Raw genomic sequence first — 17,685 nt, 5'->3', positions numbered from 1 at the left:
GATGATATATGAAAAGAAACAGCAATTTTAGCAAAACATATTAAACTTAGATAAATTTAGATATGTTTCGATTAAAGATTGGTCCAGGCCATGTCTAACTAAACAGCACCACCTGATAGGATTATCTAAATCCTTTATAAGTTAAGTTTTGTTTATGGTCCATTCAAGTAGCGAGTTCTTGTTGAGTGAGTTGTATCCAGGTATGGGTGGCTTATCTGGTATTCCTTGAAGAAATCTGTCTGGACTCCGTTTAAAGCTGATAGGATCCTTTTCTTCTTTTATCTGTTTTGGGACAATGTTAAACAGTGCAGGGCCTGTTGAGGAAAAGAAATTATGCCGCAGTGTACCTATATGTTGTGATCCTGAATTGGGCAGGGGACGTATGGCCCATAGTCCTAGCCTGAATATATATATATATATCTTTGCTTCTATGAGTGCATGCATGTGTGTATATATATATATATATATATATATATATATATATATATATATATAAAGGAATTCAAAAAATGGGACAAGAACACAAAACATGCAGACAGTTAAATGATACAAAAAGGGACAAGAAAAAGACAATGATGGGTCATTCGAAGTTTTCTTTCCTCAGTCGAGTTCCAGATTATCTTTGCAATTTCCTTGTTTTTTCTTGTCCCTTTTTCTATCATCTGTCTGGTTGTTCTGTTGTCCCTTTTTTGTATCATCTAACTGTCTGGATGTTTTGCATTCTTGTCCCATTTTTTGTATTCCCTTTTACATACATATGGCAGCATACATACACTTTGGTCTCTCTCTCTCTCTATGTATATATATATATATATATACATGCATGCCTATGTGTATACATAGGTGTATATATGTACATGTTTATTAGCATGTATGCACACACACACACGCACACACATACACACACACTCATATATTATATGCATAGACATATTCCATTTCACTTTCACAACCAATTATGTCAGTAAGTTTTCAAATTTATAGATTGTATTCATGTGATGTTAATGGTCATTTTGAAGTATTGTATTGATTTTCCTGACAAAACTATAAAGCTCTTGGAATTATTGAGTCTGAATAAAAGTGTTTCAGATTGAAACTCTTAGTCCTTGAGTAACTACTGTAGTACTCTACACTATGTGTGTGTGTGTGCGTGCGCACATACATTTGTATGTGCCCTTGTCTTGACATCATGTAATGGTTGTAAGTGAACATCACTGTCATACCAGCGGTGTTGCTTATTTCTTTTCTTCCATGTGCAACATGTCTGGCCACACAGTTGGACTGAACCTGGAACCATGTGTTTAGGGAGCAACCTTCTTACCACACAGCCATACTTTTACCTATTAACCATGCCAGTGCTTTATATTTAATTCTTTTTAAAATATATTTTCTTTATTCTTTTTCATTTCTGTTTCTGTTTTTATTTTATATTTATATATCTTTTCAGATTTCCTCCTGGTGGCCTTTCCAAGATATTTCTTTCAAGACATTTCTTTTCTTCACTTTGTGGCCAGTTTTGGTTCACTGGATGTTTCACATTGCTTCAAAACGTCGGCAGCAGAGATAAGCTTAATTATATTGTGAGTGGTCTTTTATTCAAGAATGGAACATTTATTTCTAAAATGTACAACTGACAACGAGACCTGGCAATTTGTATGTTGTGATCCTCTTTGTATGTAATATATATATATATGTTACACACACACACACGCGCGCACACACACACACACACATATATATATATATTACATCATCATCATTTAATGTCCGGCCCTCGTGCCGGTGGCACATAAAAGCACCCACTACACTCTCTGTGTGGTTGGCGTTAGGAAGGGCATCCAGCTGTAGAAACTCTGCCAAATCAGATTGGAGCCTGGTGTAGCCATCTGGTTTCACCAGTCCTCAGTCAAATCGTCCAACCCATGCTAGCATGGAAAGCAGACGTTAATGATGATGATGATGATGATGATATATATCTGTAATATAATATGTGACAATTATTTGGTTGCCATAATAAGACTCTGAGTTTTGGATGTCGGGGTGGAAAACTGCTCCGGCATCTCGTCAGTTATATAATCCCCAAAATATATTCTTTGCAAGCCTAGTACTTATTCTGTCAGACTCTTTTGCTGAACCGCTAAGTTATGGGGATGTAAACACGCCAACATCAGTTTTCAAGCGATGTGGGGGAACAAACACAGACTCACAAATACATACATACATATATATGTATGTATACAGATGTATGTATATATACATATATGTATATATATGTATGTATGTATCTCTCTCTCTCTCTCTCTCTCTCTCTCTATATATATATATATATATATATATATATATATATATATATATATATATATATATATTTATATATATATATATATTAGAAAAAATAAGGTACTCAGAGATCTGGATGGTTGTACATTTACAGATTTTTATTAATTTGTCACATGTTTTTATAAATCATATATAGTACCACTTGCATTTATTCTAGTAGAATCTTCAGATTCTAATTTCTACTAGAATAGATGCAAGTGCTAATATATAATGTATAAAAACATGTGACATATTAATAAAAATCTGTAAATGTACAACCATCTAGATCTCTGAGTACCTTATTTTTTCTAATATATAATACCTGTACATCACCTCCAAACCTTCTAATATATATATATATATATATATATATATATATATATATATATATATATATATATACACACGATGGGCTTCTTTCTACCAAATCCACTCACAAGGCTTTGGTCGGGCTGGGGCTATAGTAGAAGACACTTGCCCAAGGTGTCTCGCAGTGGGACTGAACCTGGAACTATGTGGCTGGGAAGCAAGCTTCTTACCACACAGCCACTCCTGCACCTATATGGTTAAAAAAAATTAAAACAAACCTCTAGTTCATAACAAAATTAGTCTGCAGGTATTAAGGAAAATATAGTGTAGGATAGGCTTTGTAGGCAAAATGTTAAAGTCGCTGGAGTCAAGTTGTAGAAGAATTGTCCGAAAGAATAAAATATTAAAGACAACCTGAAGGTGATATATTGTGAGGTATTTCCATATTCAATGTTAAAATAAAACTTCTTTTATGCCATTATTTTTATTTTTATCTTTCTAAGGAAGAAACATTGATACATACACATATACACATAAACATTTACTCATAGCTTTTTGCAACAGCTGATCCCTGTATCAACATAGGAATTTCTATAGCAGCTAATCTTTTGTATCAGCTGCTCTACGTATCAGTATGTTTGCTTCTACAGTGGCTAATCCTCTCTTTGTAAACAAATCCTGACCGGCTTATGAGATGAAATGACAGTTTCCCCCCCAAGTCTCAGCATGTAAGGGATAGTCTCTTGACATGAAAGCTGACTGAATATTATATTTCATTCAGACTTCAAATACCAGATTTGAAGACAGGATTTAGAAATTAGAGGCAGAATATGCTAGTCTATATTGGTTTTGCTTAGAAAATAAATACAATCATCATCATCATCATCATCATCATTGTCATCGTCGTCGTCATCATCATCATCATCATTGTCGTCATCATCATTGTCATGGTCATCATCATCATCTCATTGCCATCATCATCATTATCATCATCATCATAATGACCACCACCACCATCATCATCATCACCATCATAATCATCATCATCGTCAACATCACCACCACCACATCACCACCTCCACACAAAACCACCACCACCACCACCACCACCATCACAAATCATCATCATCATCAGCATCAATATTGTTATTGCTTTAACCATTTATTTGTCTATACTCACACGGGTCAGTTAGAATTTGCCGAGGCACATTTTCCACGGCCAGATGTCCTTACTTTTGCCAATCTTCATGTGTGTGCATGCCTACATTTGTCTTCACATCATGCAATGGCAGTAAGCGAGCATCATTGTCGCACAAGCAGTGTCTTTTATTTCCAGTTTCCCATGAAACTGCGTGGGTAAATATTTCCTTGTTTGGAGATAGGTGCGAGTTGGCAACTGGAAGAGCATCCAGCTGTGGAAAAATCTGCTTCATCAAATTCTGTCTAGAAAAATGGACATTACATGATGATGATGATGATGATGATGATACTCCTTCTATGAACAATGACCTTTTTTGTTTAACCTATGCTACAGTCTTTGCTAAATGGCTTCTAAGTAAAAGTTATTGATCGAAAAACAGGAACCATGCCAATTTTAACGTCTATATTTTTGTTTTATATTTATAATTTTATGCTTTACGTGTTTAAAATTTCCAGTGGTTTTTTTTTTCTTTTTTCTTTTTTTTTTTGACAATGGTTTCATAGAAATATATAAATATTTATAGGAGAAGATATGGTCGAGTGGTTGAGAATTTGCTTTGTAATCGTGTAGTTTTGGGTCCCGTTTTACTGTACAACACTTTGGGCAAGTGTCTTTTGGTATTAGCTCCAGCCCTACCAATGTCTTCTAAGAATGTGCTAGCCAGACAGAAATTATTTAGAAGGGGTCGATATAATCGACTTAATCCGTTTGTCTGTCCTTGTTTGTCCCCTCTGTGTGGAGCCCCCTAGTGGGCAGTGAAGAAATAAGAAATTATTTAGAAGGTGGTGAGCTGGCAGAAACATTAGCACGCCGGGCGAAATGTTTAGCGGTATTTCGTCTGTCTTTACGTTCTGAGTTCAAATTCCGCCGAGGTCGACTTTGCCTTTCATCCTTTCAGGTCGATAAACTAAGTACTAGTTGCGTATTGGGATCGATCTACTTGATTGGCCCCCTCTCCTAAAATTTCGGGCCTTGTGGCGATGAAGATGATGTTGGCATTCTTTTATTCTTTTAATCTTTTACTTGTTTCATTCAGTTCGGCCAAACAGACCAATAGAAAAAGTAGTAGGCTGACAAAGAATAAGACCTGGGGTCGATTTGTTCGACTAAAAGCATTGCTCCAGTATGGCCGCAGCCAAATGAATGAAACAAATAAAAGAATTAAAAAAAAAAGAATACACACACGCCCCCTCCTCCACATTTTGTTTTTTTTATCTGTCTGCATTTTTACTGATGCATATCCCTGTTTCCATCTCTTTTCAGCTTCTGCATCATCCAATTCAGCTGTGATATCTGTCGAATCTAGTTGATGAGTCAGTCTGCAAGGCCCAAACATGTCTGTTGGAAAGAATTAAAATAAAACAACCAATGATGCCACACCGTATAAGACTTGTCGTGCCACTTCAGAACACCACCTCATATAACCATCACCTCACACCCCTGTATAAGGCTAACGAACAACAAAATACCACCACACTATATAATACTGCTATGAACTACATTAGACTATCATAACACATAAGATGTAAGACTATCATAACACATAAGACAATCATAACACATAAGACGATCACACTACATTGTGCCACCTCATGTCATAACAAGACAGCTCTATGTAACACTACTACATTACATAATATCACCAAGTCACACCATGTTAGTATCTCTATGCGATGAGCTAATGAAATTGTTTACATAGTCACTCTATCTGCTAGAAATAGCAGCCAAATCTTCCTCATATCCTACTATTTTACACTAGCCAAAATGTCCCTTTTGGCTAGTGTAGTCTATGGTCTGCTGTGTACCATAACAGAATTGTTATGGTTGGAATGCCTTTGATCAGAGGTTTAGTCATTCCATCTGCTAGAAATGGCAGCCAAACCTTCCTCTGATCCTACCTCTTTTTTTAAAAAAAGAAATGGACACTTTGGTGCTAGTGTAGTGTAGGTTGCACTGCGTCTGAATAAAAGACAGGAGCATTATGGTTGGATTATAGGTTTAATCACTCCATCTGCTAGAAATAGCAACCAAATCTTCCTCACATGTTATCATCTTTTTTTAAAAAAAAGGACAATTTGGTGCTAGTCTAGTGTAGATTACACTGTCTGAATAATAGAGACAATGGCCATGGTTGGAATGCCTTTGATCATAGGTTTGCTTAATCAGTTCTGATCTGGGACTAAATGAAAATAACAACCTCTCTGCTATATACTTGAACCTCTCCACCTCACTATGTCACCCCTACATGACCCCAACTCTTACCAACCCTTTAACACAAATTAAACCACTCTCTACATTACTTATCACATTACACCATGCTATGTCCCACACTGTAGTATAGTGTACACACTATACTATACACGCTATACTATACAATAACCTATACTACATACTACTTTACTTTACACACCCTGTTATACACCACACTAAACCAGATTACATACCACTATGCATCACATTACATTGTGCTATACCCCACACCACTACAACACAAACCACTGCAACATGCACCACTACAACAGATACTGCTACAACACACACCATGATATGACACACAAACCTCATTTTATACACTGCATTATACATTCAGTCAAACTAAATTCTACACCACTACACACCACATTGTCCTATACCACAACAAACTTTTGGTAATAACATGTCTTCTGTCTCCACTTCTCACTCATGATAGATTGAGTGTCACACTTCACTCATGACAGATTGAATTTTACATTTCACTCATGATGGATTGTGCGCTATGTTTCACACTGATGGACTGAGTGTCGCACTTCACTCAAGACTGATTCTATATCACATGTCACTCAAAATGAATTGTACGTCACTCTTTGCTCCTGATGGATTTCATATCATTCCTGATTAATGATGGATCTAATGTTAATCCCCATTTCTCATTCCTGGTTGTTTGAGTGCTACTTGTTATCCAATGATGAAAAAAAATCATCAGCTTTTAGTGTTGACTGATGGTGGTGATAGGGTTTCAAGTGGCAGTAGGAGCGAAATCTGTAATCATGTTCTCTAAATGAAAGAAAATGAGTGTGTATGTGTGTGTGTGTCATTGAGTGAGCTTATGTGTGTTTGTATATGTGCATGTATGGATGTGTTTGTGTGGCTGTGTGGTAAGTAGCTATAGGTGCAGTAGTGACTGTGTGGTAAGTAGCTTGCTTAGCAACCACATGGTTCTGGGTTCAGTCCCACTGCATGGCACCATGGGCAAGTGTTTTCTTCTATAGCCTCGAGCTGACCAAAGCCTCATGAGTGGATTTGGTAGATGGAAACTGAAAGAAGCCAGTCATATATGTATGTTTGTGTGTCTGTTTGTCCCCCCTCCCCAACATTGCTTGACAACCGATGTTGGTGTGTTTATGTCCCCATAACTTAGCGGTTTGGCAAAGGTGATCGATAGAGTAAGTACTAGGCTTACAAAGAATAAGTCCTGGGGTCGATTTATTTGACTAAAGGCAGTATTCTAGCATGCCCACAGTCAAAGAATTAAAGAATATATATATATTTACATATAATGTGTGTGTGTATATATCTATATATTTATATGTGTTGTGTGTGTGTGTATATATATATATATATATATATATATATATATATATATATATATACAGGGTGGCCCAAAAGTAGGTTTACAGTTATCATGTAGGCACTTTAAATTTCTTTTAAAACATTTTATTACAGTTAAATTTGTATCTTACGAACTGAGAAGGGAGCTTGACAAAATTAACGAAATTAGCATAGAATAATGGTTTCATATTTTTTTATAATTAAGATCTAAACTGTTAATATATGAATGTGAAAGAGATAGTTGAATAACTGTAAACCTACTTTTAGGCCACCCTGTATATATATAATGTGACTGAGCACACTATTGGTTGTTGTTATACAACGCTGGTCACAATGCATTTTGTATCATTTTAACTTTTGAATGATGCCATCCTGCTGGCATGGCGAGCAGGCCAACATTCCCTCTGATTGGAAGGTTAGTCCGTTGCAGGGTTACCCATTTACAGCTGAGTGGACTGGACCAACATGAAATGAAGTGTTTTTCTCAAAAACACAATGCACTGCTGCTCTGGGAATTGAACCCACAATCTTACGACCATGAATGCAACACGCCTAACCACTAGGCCAGGCACCTTCACATTATATATATATAATGTATATATGATGTGTGCTTGTGTATATTTATAGTTTTCATAAGCATTGTCTGATAGATAAAAATTTTAAATTATTTTTTAAAAGCCAAAACAATAGAAGTTGTTAATAATTTATAATAATAACATACATCAATGGTTAGTATTTTTACTTGGTTATTTCAATATATCAGGTTAACACTAACTGTTGACTTGTATCGTTAAGTTTTTTAACTTGGATTGTTTTGACTTTTAAACAAACAAACAAACAAACAAACAAAAAAGAATTGTAATTAAAGATATGTATTTTTCATCTATATATATAAACATGTTATATATACATGTGAGTGTCTCTATAATGTATGCTTATATATGAGTGTGTGTACATATGTGAATATATGTGTATATCGATGTGTGTGTTTGTATCTATCTGTCTGTCTGTCTGTCTGTCTGTCTGTCTGCCTGTCTGTCTGTCTGTCTGCCTGTCTGTCTGTCTGCCTGTCTGTCTGTCTGTCTGTCTGTCTGTCTGTCTGCCTGTCTGTCTGTCTGCCTGTCTGTCTGTCAGTCTGCCTGTCTGCCTGTCTGCCTGTCTCTCTCTCTCTCTCTCTCTCTCTCTCTATATATATATATATATATATATATATATATATATATATACAAAGATAGATAGATAGATAGAGAGAGAGAGAGAGAGAGAGAGAGAGAGAGAGAGAAATGATTGAAAAAGGAATGAATGACATGTTTTAATTAAAATCACTCCAATTATTTCAACACATGTTTGAAACAGTTGTAGTATATCCAGTAGCAAGGAAATTTCCACTGTCTGATGACATCAGGTAGCCACTAACAGTGGACAAGCTTTGCATAACATTCTACAAGGTTTTTACCCAAATCATATTAAACTATGTATATATGTGTACACACACACACACACACACACACACACACACACAGCACTCATATCTATATGTATGTATGTCTATGTACGTCTGTGAATGTTTGTGACTGCTTGGATATAGCTTTTCCTTAAAATGTTATATTAAAGACAACTGTTTTCAGGTTTAATATTTTTTTATTAATTTTATTATCTATTTTAATTTAATTTATTTTTTAGTTTTTCAATTTTGTTTTATGTCTCATTCAGAACAATAATATTCCTATGTCCATTGACTTTTCAAGACCTCGGTCCTATCTTCCTGAATGAAAATGATGATAACAGTGGCTGAGAAGGTTTTGTAACTTCGATAGCGTTCGGAACCTTATTGTTCTGAACTAGGCTTCAAAAACTAAGATAATATGGGGAAGAAAGAAAGAAAAAAAGACATTGAAAAAACAGACCCCTTTCCCATAAAACCTGTTAATAAAGAGTTTGAACTTGAACGGTTGTGTCCTCAGTGTGATATAATATAATATAATGTAATTATATATATATATATATATATATATATATATATATATATAATATCAATGCATATGTATATGTGTGTGTGTGTGTGGGGGGGATGTTTACAAGCACACACATACTCACATTTGCTGTCATCCTTCTATAAACCCCGTTCATTATATGTTCACAATTCAACGGACAAGCTAATGTTTAAAAAAAAAATGATTAAAAAATGTTTATAGTAAAAAAAAAAAAAATATCAAAATATAAATATATTTAAAGAATGATGATGGCGATGATGATGATGATAATAATAATAATAATAATAATATTAATAATGATAATAATAATGATAATAGTAATATTAAGCAAAAAGCATAGAAGACAACAAAGTCAATAAAATGCGGAACAAAACAAGTGGAAAAAAAAAAGAGAAAGAAAACAACATAGACATACACAAATGAAATGATAGTTTATTGTTTGTTGTTTGTGTTGTTGATGTTTGATTTTTATCATCTTTCAGCATGATTAATGGTTGTATTGGTGTATTTAACAAAAATATTGTCTGAAAACAAGGACAATGCTCTTAGTTCTCAAAGGCTTTGATTTGTGAGAAATGTCAGGGCAGGAGGTTGTAAGAGCCAAAATAATAATAATAATAAATAGATAAAAAATATTAAAAAAAACGAACACCCCAAAAATATAAAAAAAAAATGTTGACTATTTCCTAAACTATACTGAAATCACCAAGTATATCATTATTATTATTTATTTTCATAAATAATTTTTTTCTTAAAAGAAAAAGACAATGGCCACAATTTTTCGAGTCTTTGAATGGGAGACGAGCGGGGTTGCAGAGAGTTAAGGGCGGACGAAAAAAGAATATCATATTTGCTCATGTATAAGTCACATTTGTGTAAAATCTTGGTTCAAAATATCCCCGTTCATAGTTTTAGCTTTGCCCCGTAAGTCACACCCTAGTTATTTTCAGTTAAAATTAAGTTTAAAATAGTGCAACTTATACACATGTGCAGGAATGGCTGTGTGGTAAGTAGCTTGCTTACCAACCACATGGTTCTGGGTTCAGTCCCACTGCGTGGCACCTTGGACAAGTGTCTTTTACTGTAGCCTCGGGCCGACCAAAGCCTTATGAGTGGATTTGGTAAATGGAAACTGAAAGAAACCTGTTGTATATATATATGCGTGTGTACATGTTTGTGTGTGTTTGTCCTCCCCAACATCGATTGATAACCGATGCTGGTGTGTTTACGTCCCTGTAACTTAGCAGTTGAACTAAAGAGACCAACAGAATAAGTACTTAGCGGTTCAACTAAAGAGACCAACAGAATAAGTACTTAGCGGTTCAACTAAAGAGACCAACAAAATAAGTACTAGGCATACAAAGAATAAGTTGTGGGTTCGATTTGCTCGACTAAAGGTAGTGCTCCAGCATGGCCGCAGTCAAATAACTGAAACAAGTAGAATAATAAAAAAATGTAAATACGGCGTTTTCTAAACTATGCAAGCACAATCAGCTGTATTTCTGAAACGATCCAATACCTACCTGCCTGTGTTAGTGAATTGGGGAATGTGGAATAAAGTGTTCTGTTTATTAAAAAACAAAAAGGCTCACTTTGTGGTTCAGTCCCACTGCACAGCACTTTGTGTAAGTGTCCTCCTTGCTCAATGATCAACCCCAGGCTGACCAATGTGAATGAATTTGGTACAGGGGAAACTATATAGAAGCCCGTCACACGCACACACACATATATATAAGACGGTCGTTCAACAACGTTGATGATGATGACATACACACACACACACACACACACTGCTTCTCTTAGTATTCATTAAAACTCTCCGACGAACGGGAACGTGAAAATCTGTGTAACAGTTCTGTGAATATTTTGCAGCTCAGCTCTTATAATAGTGTGTGTGTGTAAGTATGTACACACACACACACACACATCTCTATGCTCTCCTTTTCAAGCCCTATAGGGCATCGTTTTCCATTAGCGTTATTTATGCACGTCTGGTATCAATATTGTCTCTTACCTGTATCGTTTTCTAATATGTCTTGTCTTATTCTATTGTCAATTACCGTTTGTTTATTTTGTCGCCCTCCTCTATTTTCACTCATTCATTTCCAACAGCTTTTTACTGCTAATGCCACCAAGGTGAAACAGTCTTATTGTTAAAGGCGCGAAATTGTCATGATTTTTGGATGATAAGTGACGAGGGAAGAGTATGTCCACGTCTTCTGTGTGGTTTTCCATGTGTTCCTTTATTTGTCCGACAATGTAATTCTTAAATCTATCTATCTATCTATCTATCTATCTATCTATCTATCTATCTATCTATCTATCTATCTATCTGTGTGTGTGTGTGTGTGTGTGTGTGTGTTTCTCCTCCCACCATTTGACAACTGGTTGTTGAATTGTTTACATCCCTATAACTTAGAAGTTTGGCAAAAGAGAGCGATAGAATAAATACCAGACTTTAGAAAATAAATTTTGGATTCTATTTGTTCAACTAAACCCCTCAAAGCAGTGCCCCCGCATGGCCGTAGTCCAATGACCGAAAAAAGTGGAAAATAAAAGATAAAATCAACATAAAAACGCTTGCAAGAGCAAGAATGTAAATGTTTTCTAAACATGCCACTCACTTCTGAAGTGACTCATAGAGCTTACGTTTTGCTGTGGATAAGAAATAAATCGTCCATCTCATTCATTAAGGCTTCAGGTCAGATTACCAAATGACTCGGTTCTTATATCTGCCAGGTAGGCTGGAATGAGAACATTTAGAATAAAGCGTTTTGTTTAGAAATCCAATGAAATACTTGGCAGAGCTATGAGACTATATACAACGAAGAGATTTAATTAACTGAAGCTATTCCTTTATCAAGAAGAGGTAAACATTGCTAACGTTACTTAACTAAACCAAAGGTAATGGGGACAACTCCCGATATATTTTTACCTTTTACTTGTTTCAGTCATTAGATTGTGGCCATGCTGGGGCACCGCCTCGAAGACGTTGTAGTTGAATGGATCTTAGTACTTATTTTATTGTTATTTTTTTTTCAAAATATGACACACACTCTATCGGTGCTTTTAGCCAAACCGCTAAGTTACAGGAACGTAAACACATCAGCATCGGTTGTCAAATGGTGGTGGGGGACAAACGCAGACACAAAGACGCGCCCATACACACACACACACCACATATAAAGGACGGCCTTCTTTCAGTTTCCGTCAACCAAGTCCACTCACAAGACTTTTGTCGGCCCGGGGCTATAGTAGAAGGCACTTGCCCAAGGTGCCACACAGCGAGACTGAACCCGGAGCCATGTAGTTGGGAAGCAAACTTCTTACCTCATAGTTGCACCTATTTTAGAAATTAATTGGTGCACCAGAGCCAATTCTTTCTAATTTTGGTATAAGGTCAGCAATTTTGAGGGGAGGGGGAAAAATCGATTACACCAACTTCTGTATTTGGCTGGTACTTCATTTCTTGATAGGATGAAAAACAAAGCTGATCTTGTTGGAACTTGAACTCAGAAGCAATTTGTCACTCAATAATAATAATAATCCTTTGTACTATAGACACAATCCCTGAAATTTGGTGGGAGGCGGCTAGTCGATTAGATCGACCCCAGTACGCAGCTGGTACTTAATTTATCGACTCCGAAAGGATGAAACGCAAAGTCGACCCCGGCGGTATTTGAACTCAGAACGTAAAAACGGACGAAATGCCGCTTAGCACATTTTGTCCGGTGCAGTAACGAGTTAGCCAATTCTCCTAACAATGATAATGATAATGATGATGATGATAATAATAATAATAATAATAATAATAATAATAATAATAATAATAATAATAATAATAACAACAACAATGAATTTCTAAATGCTGGAGATGTAAGAATTTCATGTGGCATTTTCCAGGGTGACTTACTATCACTACTCCTCTTCTGTCTAGCCCTAATACCGCTCTCAAAATTGCTCAATGATGCACAGTATGGTTATAAAATATTTGATAAAAATATAAATCATCTCATTTACATGGATGATTTAAAGCTCTTTGCAAAAAATGACCAACAACTCAAAGGCCTACTAGCGATTGTTAAACAATTCAGTGATGACATCAGGATGCAATTTGGCCTTGATAAATGTGCAAAAGCTACCTTTATCAAAGGAAAAATGACAAATACATCTAATGTGAACCTTGACCGGCAAAATGTCATAAAAGAGTTAGAACCAGCGGAGAGCTACAAATACCTAGGGGTAATTGAAGGGGACAATATCAAGGATTCAGTGATGAAGGAAAGGATTAGAAGAGAATGTTATCGCAGGGTGAGAGCAATACTGAAGACAAAGCTGAACGCGAGAAACAGGATCGAAGCGATCAATGCTCTAGCCATACCAGTCGTGACTTACAGTTTCAATATCGTTAACTGGTCAATTACTGAAATATGTAATGTTGACAGAAAAATACGAAAACTGTTGACAATGTATAGAATGCACCACCCTAAGGCAGATATAGAACGTCTTTATCTGCCAAGAAAAGAGGGAGGCCGAGGACTCCTACAGCTGGCATTATCAATGAAGGTAGCCACAATTGGCCTAGACACCTATCTGAAAAACTCTGAGGACTGGATGCTAAAACTTGTCTTAAAACATGAAAGCAAGAAAGCATCTTACTCAGTAACAAAACAGGCAAAGGAATATCTAAGTGAATTCCAATTGCAACAAATTCAAGAATTAGACGAACTAGAAACATCTGCAGAAAAAGCTAAGCGCTTGAAAACCCATGCTAAAATTGCTGCCTTAGATATTATGACTGAAAAATACCATGGAAAACCTCTCAATGGCAAATACCCAAAGAGAGCGAATAATGCAGATATTGACAAAGCCCTTACCCATCAATGGCTAATGGCCTCTGGCTTGAAATCAGAAACAGAGGGGTTTATCATAGCAGCCCAAGATCAATGCCTACCTACAAAGAACTACCAGGCCAACATATTAAAGAACGACAGAAAGATAGACGCAAATAGGCCAGACATCATACTGAAAGACTTCAGACAAAAATCATGCCTCCTCATTGATATGACTGTCCCAATCGATATAAACATATCTGTCAAGACCTACCAAAAACTGAGCAAATATAAAGATCTTGAAATAGAAATTAGCAAAATGTGGAATCTGAAGACGAAAACAATACCTATTGTCATAGGTGCCCTGGGAATGACAGCGAAACGGGCTGATTACTACCTAGCTCAGATACCGGGAAACCCCAAAATGGCTGAAGTTCAAAAGATAGTGCTCATGGGAACTGCCCATATCCTACGTAAAATACTGTCTATGTGATCTCAAATTTTAAAGCAAGCACATAATTTTCTTATGGTTTCTTAAACATTCACTAGAACAAAACTGTACAAATCCAAATATATGGTACCCTAGGCATAACACCTACATGGACTTCTAACTTGTTGTCTCTTGAGGTCTCTGGGTGAGACTTGGATCCAACTTGTACAAATGCAAAACAAAAGTCAATAGTAATAATAATGATAATAATACATCATTATATTACTGCTACAATTTCTTCATATATTGTATATATTCTCCACTGCTACACTCAACTCTCCACTAACGCACATACTCATCATTGTCACCACGGCCACCACCACTATCATCATCATCATCATCACCATCATAATTACCACCCCCTCCCACTACCAATATCATCATCATCGTGGACGTCCTCTTCGTCCTTCGCATCATCATCATCATCATCACCACCATCATCATGTAAAAATAAGACAATTTTAGTCAGTAATCGTTTATTTTGGAAGAAATCCGTGACTGGAATCAATGAATGTAGTTCATGCCAACTACATGCAGCACATCCGGTAATAAATGAATAGGAAAAAAATGTGTTAAACAGATATTAATACGCTGAATGTAGTAAATTATTTCTATTGAATCAAATTAGACAACGATTGAGGGCTTCCGTTTCAAGAAGTATCTTACAAAGTGGAACTTAGAACTTTGCCAAATGTAAAAACATTGATACAAAAACTAACACACCTACACACAACGTATAAGTATGTTTCACATACAGACGCACCTGCATAAATACTAGCATGCATAGATATATGCATACATGCATATATACATACATACATACATACATATATATATATATATATATATATATATATATATATATATATATACATACATGTATACATACATACATACATATAAATATATATATATAAATGTATATATATATATGTTTATGTATGCATGTATATATGTATGTATGTATATATATATATATATATATATATATATATGTACATGTATGTGTGTGTATGTATTATATTTATTTATACTTACGTATGTATGCATATATATATGTATGTGTGTGTGTATTATATTTATTCATACATTGATGTATGTATATATATATATATATATATATATATATATATATATATATATATGAAATAATATGTGTGTGTATGTATGTGTGTGTGTGTGTGTGAGAGAGAGAGAGAGAGAGAGAGAGAGAGAGAGACAGACAGTGATAGAGTGATAGATGTTTCATTATATGCGTGTGTAAATACAAAATACAAAAACTGTGTGTAGACATATAAAGCAATACAGAAACAATACACACACACACACACACACACACACACACACACACACACACACACACACACACAAATACATGTAGTTTCCTCTACATCTTACGCCTATTACACTTTATATTATAAACGTTAAATATTATATCTTTTCTATTACCTTTTTACATGCTAAACTAAGATGCATACAAACCCCCAATATATTCATACTTAATACTATTGAATTTATACGATATATGCATTCTCTCTCTCTCTCTCTCTCTCTCTCTCTCTCTCTCTCTCTCTCTCTCTCTCTCTCCCCCTCTCTCTCTCTCTCTTTCCCTGTATGTATATATATATATATCTACATACAGAAAATCAAATTTGTTTCTTAGTCAAGTGGGAGAGGTTGTACAAATGATTCTTTTAAAGGCGTCCAAGAATAGTGGCAGAGACTATAAAAGGAAATCGAAAACCGGTCTGAATGATTGCAACGGTTGAATAGTGTGTGTGTGTGTGTGTGTGAGAGAGTGTGAGTGAGAGTGTGTGTGTGTGTGTGCGTGTGTGCGCGTGTGTGCGTGCGTATGTGTGAGTGGGCGAAAGAAAGAACAGAGCGCTGAAGACATTTAGTGGGGGTTTGCATGCATTATTTAAAATAGTTTGATTCGGTTCCGTGCTACTTCAAAATTCGAAGGCCCCCTAACGGGAGCCCGACTCTTTCACGCTTCTGTATATGTATATACATGTGTGTGTGTATATGTATATATATATATGTATATATATATATAATTTTTTTTCTCCGTGTTTTTCTCCTTGTCTCCGTATTCTTTCTGTTGAAGAGCGTAGCTCGAAACGTCAAAGACTTTCCGTATTCCCGAGCGTCATACTAATATATACTTTTGTTATTTACACCACCTGTCCTCGTCTGTTGTTATTATTTGTATATTCTCCCATATATATATATATACATATATATATAATATACATACATACATATATATGTATATATAATACATATACACCCATCCATACACTCACACACACACACACGCATATATCTATATGTGAACATATACTTACATATATTCGGTCATCCTGCAAATAATGCGGTTTTTTCAATTACATGAACTAAAAGTCGGAGGAAGACGGAATAAACTACCTGCATGAACTTGCTATAAAAGCAGGTAATAATTTTACCTTGCTCTTATTCTTAGCATTACCGATTCAAGTTTTGAAGAGTGCTGTTCGGTTTTAACAGTTATTTTTTCAAAGCTATAATGGAAGTGACAAAGGAGCATATTCGGTATATTTTGTTTTATGAGTTCAATAAAGGCAACAACACAACGGAGGAATACTAATGCAGTATATGACGACCGGACAATAAACGTAAGCCAGTGTCAACGGTGGTTCCAGAAATTCCGTGTCGGAAACTACAGCCTAGAAGTTGAACGTTACCCTGGAAGATCTGTAGAGCTTGGTGAGGACGTCCTGCAAACCCCGATGGAACAAAATTCCATCGTAACTGCTGAGAAACTAGCAGAGAAGCTTGGATTTGGTCATTCAACCATTCATTGACACTTGTATGCCATCGGAAAAGTCAGCAAATTGAGTCAATGGGTCCCTCACAAACTTTCTGAGTCTAACCACGCGCAGAGAGTGAATGTGTACTCTTCTCTGCTGTCAA

The 17,685-nt window shown here is 35.7% G+C and overlaps 1 protein-coding gene across 4 annotated transcripts in view; it reads left to right on the top strand.

Annotated features, from left to right (window-relative positions):
* Window positions 1–7,362, top strand: part of LOC106882786 (acyl-CoA-binding domain-containing protein 5) — a 64,070-nt gene extending 56,708 nt beyond the window's left edge. For 2 of the 4 annotated variants that reach the window (XM_089354329.1, XM_089354330.1), the window contains exons 9-10: window positions 1,448–1,580; window positions 5,093–7,362. In XM_089354329.1, the coding sequence (XP_089210455.1) occupies window positions 1,448–1,567 (120 nt within the window). In that variant the 3' untranslated portion in view covers window positions 1,568–1,580; window positions 5,093–7,362. The remainder of the gene's footprint in view (window positions 1–1,447; window positions 1,581–5,092) is intronic. The other 2 variants (XM_089354332.1, XM_089354331.1) reach the window with 2 other exon arrangements.
* The last annotated feature ends 10,323 nt before the right edge of the window (window positions 7,363–17,685 follow it).

Source organism: Octopus bimaculoides, chromosome 6 (genome assembly GCF_046866305.1).
Source record: "Octopus bimaculoides isolate indiv1 chromosome 6, ASM4686630v1, whole genome shotgun sequence".
In the NCBI taxonomy this organism is placed as follows: Eukaryota; Metazoa; Mollusca; class Cephalopoda; order Octopoda; family Octopodidae; genus Octopus; species Octopus bimaculoides.
This window is presented reverse-complemented; position numbering and strand designations above follow the sequence as displayed.